This window comes from Aulostomus chinensis, chromosome 13, assembly GCF_037954235.1.
Source record: "Aulostomus chinensis isolate RoL2024-O1b breed Wild chromosome 13, RoL_Achi_v1.0, whole genome shotgun sequence".
Taxonomy (NCBI): domain Eukaryota; kingdom Metazoa; phylum Chordata; class Actinopteri; order Syngnathiformes; family Aulostomidae; genus Aulostomus; species Aulostomus chinensis.
The window spans coordinates 26213307-26221691 of NC_141332.1; the positions used below are offsets into that span (position 1 = coordinate 26213307).

The window sequence follows — 8385 nt, forward strand, 5'->3', positions numbered from 1 at the left end:
GCGTTTGGGGCTTCTGCGACAGGTACAGCAGCAACGGCTGTAACGTCAGCCATGGTTGATGATGGAAAGGAGTGGCGGACATAAATTCGCCTCCTCCCCTCCTCACCCTGAGGTTTCTCCCATTTTTCCCTGTTCAAGGTTTTCTATGGAGTTTCTCCTCAGTCGATGTGAGGCTCTGAGGGCCGAGGATGTTGTTATGATGCCATGAAGCCTGGAGACAAACTGGTGGGGAAAACAGGCTACAAAGAAAACTGCCTTGCCTGCTGAATGACACGAATAAAAACAAACGATCCGCAAGCGATGCGGAAACTCGCATCGCATTTGGTGTGAGCGCGACTTGAGGCTATCAAGACATCGATTCATGGTTAATAATTGATTTTAATTGATTTGGGCTGATCGTCATCTCGTCATCCTTGGAGGTTTTTTTTCTGGCAGCTGTGGTTTTACACTCCAGAGGTCAGAACCAGCCAGAACCAAGACAACACGATTGTACAAAGCCATCAGGTTGGGATCGCTTCCTCTGAAATGCGTACAGACCCAATATGGTCAACGTGACACAAGCGCCATGTGGAGGAGATCCTCAGCTCCATGAGGAAAGACGGACACACACACACACACACTCTCTCTCTCCATCAAGGGTTAAACAGAACCCTATTAACAAGCTGCTGGCAATTTTCCGGCTGGCTAGCTTGTGATTCACAAGTCTGTGGCTGCAGTGATGATGCGGGAGACGCACTGCAGGTCCCTGTCAGGAACTCAGGAACATTCACGTCTTACCCCGGGGAACCGAGAATATTGAAAGAAACAAATACGCAGAACCGCAAATGTCACGGACAATGCCGCACGGACGTCATCAGAGCTGAACAACCAAACCGCCACGAACCTTCAACTCAGCGCCGTCCACACTGAGACATCAAAATCCGGTTCTCCGAATTCTTGAGATGATCTGGGTCCCAGTGTTGACGGAGGTTGTGGATTACTGACCGTCCAGCCGGATGAAGAGGACGTGGTTTAAACCGGAGTTTGTAAACAGACATTTGTGGACACTTCAGCTGTTGTTAGCCGTCGGTCTCCGTTAGCTTCAGGCTAAGCCTACGTAGCTGGCTCTTCCTGCGTCCTGGTGTCACAGAAGAAAACTCCTGAGCTCTCGACACAGATCAGTGAGTACTTTTGTGAGGCGTGACTTTAATCACAGGTGGATCCCTGAGAGGATTCTGGAACCAGTGTGATCTGGTTCCACTGAGCAGCCCTTCTGGGGGTCAGAGGCCTTGCTCAAGGGCTCCTCAGCAGTGGTGATGGAGGAGCAAGAGCCGCCTCCTTGCTTTCCCCTCTGACCTTTAGCCCTCCGGCACCTTACCTCCCCCGAGTGCTGACCTCTGGTCCGACCGCTTCACCGGTCAGAAGTCGATACGTTAGCAAACATGAGAGTTTAGCGGTGAAGCCGGAGCGGCACCTGCTGGGAACCATCCTGCCGCCGGCCTGCTGTCCTCCGCTCCCTCGCTCCTGCAGGGCAGTCGTGACTGCGGCAATGCCAGCTGCTCTGCACTGCAGTGACACCAGAGTCAGCTTCGGCGGCGGCGTCCTTGTGAGTGGCAGCTCCACTCTGACACAGAAACCTTGTGACTTTACCAGGTTTTCTGCGCTCTTGTACGTCTGATTCTGTTGACGACACTCAGAGCTCACGGCGGTGATGGAGGGGGAAACAGTTCCCTCCTCCCTCAGTGGAGGCAGCGTCGAGCAGTTGGCCCACGTCCCGCTCACACCTGATCATCGAACTTGGTTCTTCCTCTGGGGGAGGAGCTACGTCTTCTGCAGGACACTGGTCGATCGTCTCGATGACATCAAACGGATCAACGCGGGTGTCTGATATTTACAGGTCAAAATAAGGTGAAACGCACATGGGAACGATTTTCTGGGTTCTGGGATCCTGAGAACCAGCGAGTAGAAATGATCGAGTTTATTTTAGTACATGTTGACCAGCTTTAGGTCAAAGGTCACACAGAAAAGTCAATGAATGACAGGAAGTGATGGCAAACTAGTCGAGAGACCTGGGTTATGTCTTTTCAGGATGTCGGATCAACTGGTTTGTCGGTCCTGAGAGTCCAGAATCAGGGTTCCCGGTCCGGTTCCACATGCTAATGAATCCAGGAGCTCCAGTGCTGGTCTGCTAATCCTCCAGATGGCAAACATGCTGAGAGTGAAATGAGGGAGCTTAGAAAGGTGAGAAAAGACACGAGGAAAAAGGTCACATGACCCTGCCCCCGACATCAAATTTCCTCCCTCCAGCTCGGGTGTTACTTTAATATCCTTTTGTCTTTGAAAAGGGCAAAAACAAAACACGCACTGGGCAGTAATTGGACAGCTTTCGCAGTACTTGTACTACCGAAGCTTTTCCATGTTGTTGGTGCGGAGCCGCGTTATCACCAGGGATTCTGACGTGTGGTCATTTACAAAAAAAAAAAAAAAAGTCCTTCAGATATTTGCTGCTATTCTTTGCCCGGGATCGTTAATCACCATCATTAAAGGAATGCTTATTAAGGCCGTATGGAGATGGCGCTGCTGGGATTTATCAGGATAAAACACTGGGCTCAGATAATTTATGATGTTCATTACTTTGACACCTAATGATCAATTAACAGTGGCCTGCCATTAATAACACACACACACACACACACACACACACACACACACACACACTGAGCGGATGACATTTGGTTCGAAACTCTTAAGACCAAAAAAAGAAAAAAGTGTTTCCTGTGAAATCTGATCTTCAGAGGCGGTTCTACGAGCAGGACCTGTGACATCATCAACACACACACACACACACACACACACACACACAAGTAGTGTGACAAAAAGCCTCAGACAAACTTTATTGGAGTTGTTGTTTTGAGTGTTTGTGTACTTGAAGAAGGAGCCTCCACGTTCCCTCCATGACACGTTCAGGACTTTGGTGACATTTTCTCTCAACCGTGTGGTGTGAAACATTTATGAGAGTCAATAAATATGAAGCAAAAAAACTAGAAAAAACTATTGAAATTCAATAAAGAACTTTTTTTTTTTGAGTCCAGGCTTTTAAATGGCTTCTTCCAAATGTCATGACGTCTGTATTTATTCTGCTTTCATAACGTTTCAGCGAGACTCTTTCTGATGTCACAGACTACAACCATCAGAGCAGGAACCAGGACCTGGTGGTGTCTGAGGTCCAGGTGATCTGACTGGGGGAGGTTCTGGTGGTGTCTGAGGTCCAGGTGATCTGACTGGGGGAGGTTCTGGTGGTGTCTGAGGTCCAGGTGATCTGACTGGGGGAGGTTCTGGTGGTGTCTGAGGTCCAGGTGATCTGACTGGGGGAGGTTCTGGTGGTGTCTGAGGTCCAGGTGATCTGACTGGGGGAGGTTCTGGTGGTGTCTGAGGTCCAGGTGATCTGACTGGGGGAGGTTCTGGTGGTGTCTGAGGTCCAGGTGATCTGACTGGGGGAGGTTCTGGTGGTGTCTGAGGTCCAGGTGATCTGACTGGGGGAGGTGGAGCAGAAGCAGGTGATCCGTTGCTGTCGTTCTGCAGCCGAGCATCAACGATCCGTTCGGGATTACAGAACCTCGTCAGGATGCGTAAGTGGGCCAGGAAGACCTGAGCCAGCGAGTCAAGTGACTGCTAGGAAGCTGCGTGCTGCACATGCACACCCGTCCTATAAATAGTCCTGCATCGCTCCCCCCGCTGTGGCTTGCAGGCTGGCAGCTCTGCAGTCACGACTGATCTGCTAGAATGAGGCTAAAGCCCCCCTTCCTGGAGGCTCGCTGTGTGTACTGCAGCTGCTGCCCCCCCCGACCCCCCCCTCTGCAGTCACGGGTTGGTCCCTGCGTCAGAGCCCGGCCTTACGAGCTCCACTGATCATCACAACCGTATACGGCAATCCTGTGAGCTCGCAGCACGCGCTTATGTCATCAGGACTCACGTCATATCAGAGTGACGACACACGTCGATGATGTATCTGTGCTATTATTACACTACTACAGCCAGCAGGGGGCGGGGTGAGGGGATGGGCGCTCGTCCTGTGATTATTTCTCATCATCCCTCTCTGGCGTCATGTTGTGTTTTGTAACAGTGTTATATGTGTCTCCAGGTGGGAGAATTATCTGTATCACACACACACACACACACACACACACACACACACACACACACACACACACACACACACACACACCAACAGAGCAGCTGCTCAATATTTATTTGCCATCAACTGTTTCCTGCATCCTCTCTCTGCAGGTTCCCACATGCTTGCCTCATGAACTGAGAACACGCATGACTGCTGTGTTCTTCCGTGACCAGCCAGCCTCAAACGCGTCTCGTGTGTGTTATGACGCGAGAGTCAGTTCACTGGATTTTTTCCCCTCCGAGGGGGTCGGTGACGCGGATCCTGGACTCGGTCTCTGTTCAGGACTCCTTAAGGTCAAAACCTCCTTCGTTTGTCTTTCAAGTGTTTTGTAACTCTGCAAATCCTGAACAAGCAGAGACCTGGAGCACATGCAGTGATGTCACCCCCCCCCCCCCCCCCCCACACACACACACACCACCTCACTGCCCTTCCCTCCTCACTTCCTTCCTTCCTACTGCCCTTCCTTCTTAACTTACTTCCACCTTCCCTACCGTCCTCCCTCCCTACTGACCTACCTATCAACCTCCCTCCCTCCCTGCCTCACTCCCTGAGCTCTTCACACCCTTGTGATCAGTGTTTGACTCTGAAGCATCGACCTGACGCTCGGTTCAATAAAAACCCAAACACGTGAGTTCAGTAGGAGAACAGCCATCCATGTTTACTGATATCTGCCCGACGACTGAAGCACATCGAGTTCAAACCGAATCGATCACAGGACCGACACGGATCCACCAGTGTGCTGACAGGGAAGATCGGACCAGACTTGAGAGTCGAGGCTCCTCCGACGCCTGCACCGCCGTCAACATTCAGCCAGTTTCATCTGTCACATCTAGATTCCCGGTGTGTCTATTAGCTCTGCCTGGTGACGGATCAGGAGCAGCTCGCCGTCCTGACCTCATGTCCAGTTTTTCAGAAAATATCACATCTACCCTTCAGGATTTCATGGTCAAAATGTAGACCGGCTGGACGGAGGTGCCCCCCCCCCCCCCCCCCCCCGTGCAGTAATGGTGTCAGCCTCGACGCTTGAACGGCTGATCGTGACGGACGTTCCACAGTCCGGTCGTTGTTGGAAATGTAAAATGATGCGTAGAAGAAGAAGCAGTACATAAAGAAGTCATAGAAGCAAATGTCAACAAATGCAGCCCTGAGAGATCAACAGTAACAATAATGTGGGAGAGAGAGGGAGGGGGGAGAGAGAGAGAGAGGGAGGGGGAGAGGGGGTGCTCTCAGTAAAGAGAAGCTTTCAAGTGTGACTGAAATGTCACGCTAGACACAAGAAGAGCGAAACTCAGCGTCGGCCCACATCCATGAGGCGAGCGAGCGAGCGAGCCGGTCCTGACGCTGCGTCTCTAGCTGAGGGTGCAAGTCTTTGACTGGGAAGCACTCGCTGATGGAGGGAGGGAAGGAAGGAGGAAGAAACAGAGAAAGAAAAGAAGACGGCGTTAAAGCTTGTCGTGTGATTTCCTCGTCTCAGAGGTGTTTACGTCACACGAGAACCGGCGAGTGGTCAGTCTGTGTGTGTGTGTGTGTGTGTGTGTGTGTGTGTGTGTGCGCCCCAGTCTATATACCTTGTCTGGCTGCTGCCGCTTGCTCGGCCGCCTCCTCCTTGGCTTTCTTGGCGGCCTCGATGACGGCCAGCTTGGCCTCGTGCACCTCCTTCAGAGCGTTCCACTCCTTCCTGTTGTTCAACAGGCGGTCCAGCATGGGGGTGATCTCCACGTGGAAGCGGCTGAACTCCTAAACACACACACACACACACACACACACACACACACAGAAATCAATCAGCTCTGAACATTGAAATACCTCGAATTAAACCCTGAAACAGTCACGGGTGGAGGTCTCCTTCTGCACTGCAGCCATCTGAAGTAGGACTACCAGGTGAGGACAGGTGTGCGACAGGCAGACGAAAGCTGTCTCCTGAGACTTTAGGAGTAGAGCCGGTGCCAGGCAGCACGGATACTAACTAGTAAGTCAAGTGACGTCACAGTCACACCTGGGAGCAGATTCACCTGAAGGGTCGGAGCCCACCAAGACGATGACTGACCTTGTACACAAAAGAGCAGACAAAGTCGATGAAACCACACTGAAGCTTCGGCAGGTCGTCAGCTTTGTTCCTGTCCATCATGGGCTGGGAGAGAGAGAGAGACAGAGAGAGAGAGAGGGGTTTCAAACTACCAACCACCTTCGGGCCGTAGGTGAGCAGGTTGTGTGGACGCACCATCTTACTGGTGTGGTTCTATCAAACCTTGTCACCAAATCTATTGTTTAAAGAGCAGCATCTCAGTCAGATAAGTGGCTTGTCTTTTTACACTTTCATGAGTTCATGTCGCCGCAGGAACCGAAGGCCACGCCTTCCCCTTTCCTCGATACTTCAAATGTTTAAAAGCGTCCCCACCCGGCCTGAAGCCCCTACGGTGGTTCTGCGTGTGCTGCAGCTGCAGTGCTGGTCACACGTGTAAAAGCACTGAACCTGTTTGTTTGGCCTCGTTGAAACAAAGACGTCGGCAGGTTGTTAAGCCTCTCAGGGCCCGGAGAACCTTCCCGCTGGCTCTAATTGCCAGCCAAATTGCCCACCTACACTTCCTGACAGAATTGCTCAAGTGTCACAGCCTCTGTAAAGTTTTTCTTTTATATTTCTTGTCAGACCGCAGTGAGTCACAGAATTGACTGCTGGGAACATACAAACGGATCAAAATGAAAGCTTTTCCCCGCTGACCCAGGTGCTATTAAATTCAGAACAATGTGAGGTGAGACAGTGTGGGAAGGTGCGTCTCACACTTCAAGTGTCTCAAGGACGTGAGGGACTGAAGCAGAACAAGAGAGCGGCGGCGGGGGGGGGGGGGGGGGGGGGGTACGCTCAGCTGGATCAGGGCCACAGTGACCACTCTTTCTGTATCAGTGCTCCACATAATGGCGTGTTCATCGCTCACCGCTGCTGCCACAGGGAACTAAATCTGTCTGCTCGTTCTGTCTTCAGCCTGGAATTATTCCTCTCCGCCAGCTCTACTCTGGACTGAAGCTCCCACAGAATCTGGTCCTGAAGTTCCCATGACTCTTGTCCACCCAGACCTCCTCCACCTCCACTCCAACCATAAACCCTCCCGCAATAAGATCCAGTGACCCAGTGGACTGTGACAGGGATTCACCCCTGACCTCTGCAGAAGGTCACCTGCTCCCTTATCCTCCTGTGACTCCTGAGAGCTTTGACCTCTACTGAGGGCGGCAGCAGGACGGCTGCTGCTGCCTCCCTCCATCTTTCCATCCTTCACCCAACTCTCTACCCCCCCCCCCCCCTCCCCCGTCCTTACAATGGGCTGCTGCTCCAGGACTGTCCTCTCCAGGTCTCCCTGCTCCCAGAACTCAGCAGCTACAGACAGCGCCACCTAGAGGGGCAAAAACAATGATTTTTTTTTTTTTTTTGGGATTGATTGTTATATTTTTTATTTCCAATGATATAAAACAGAGAAGTCACACTTGAGAGGCCGGGACCATCAATGATCAGAACTGTTGGACGATGTCTACCTTGACAAACGCACCACTTCAGCACTTCTGCTGAGTGGGAGAAGCTCTTCCCCTCACCCTCTCCAGCTCTCACAGCGTCCCATACATGGAATCAGTTTCATCTGCTGATGAGATGAGAGACTGCGTTGTCTCCCCTCTCAAAAGCCTAAAAAAGGAGCCCTGTGTTGAATAATTCTGCATCCGGGATGGATGTGTTAGTCATGGAGCCCATTTTGGGGAACAATTGCCATGCGACTGGTGTACCCTTCAGGAAGATGTTCTGTGTGCGTGGGAGGCAGAAGTGAGTGAAAAATAAAATATAAGCCATAAAAATGTCAGCAGAGTGAAGCAGCTCAAGCTGTTGTCTCTCAATCACATCCTGAAAAGGGCTGCGGATCATCAATAAAAACCTGGAGGGATTTATCTGTACTTGAGAAGATTTTTATGTTGACATTTGACCATCTGATCTGCCTAAATCACAGTGTCAAGCTATTAAACAGAGCCGTTTCAGCCGGCTAGAACCGAGTCCTGCTAGCGAGGCGATCGCTGCTTCCTGTGACAGCTGCAATATGTTTCCCAACTCAGGGCGGACTTCACCTTTACGAAGAAGAGTTAGTCATCAAACTACTTCTGGAGCACAAATCCCAGGAGGCCGGTAGCTGCTGCACACAGGTGTCCTGACAGTGTGTGTGTGTGTGCGTGTGTGGGATGTCGAGCTGACTCAC

At 51.4% G+C, this 8385-nt stretch overlaps 1 protein-coding gene across 1 annotated transcript in view; it reads right to left on the reverse strand.

The window, feature by feature from the left end:
• Window positions 1-4688: 4688 nt before the first annotated feature.
• The window catches only part of pde6a (phosphodiesterase 6A, cGMP-specific, rod, alpha), a 25134-nt gene continuing 21437 nt past the window's right edge, over window positions 4689-8385 (reverse strand). Inside the window, exons 21-24 of the mRNA XM_086222326.1 lie at window positions 7468-7542; window positions 6204-6287; window positions 5725-5893; window positions 4689-5543 (exon numbers count right to left, since the gene is read on the reverse strand). Of these exons, the coding sequence (XP_086078452.1) occupies window positions 5506-5543; window positions 5725-5893; window positions 6204-6287; window positions 7468-7542 (366 nt within the window). The 3' untranslated portion in view covers window positions 4689-5505. The remainder of the gene's footprint in view (window positions 5544-5724; window positions 5894-6203; window positions 6288-7467; window positions 7543-8385) is intronic.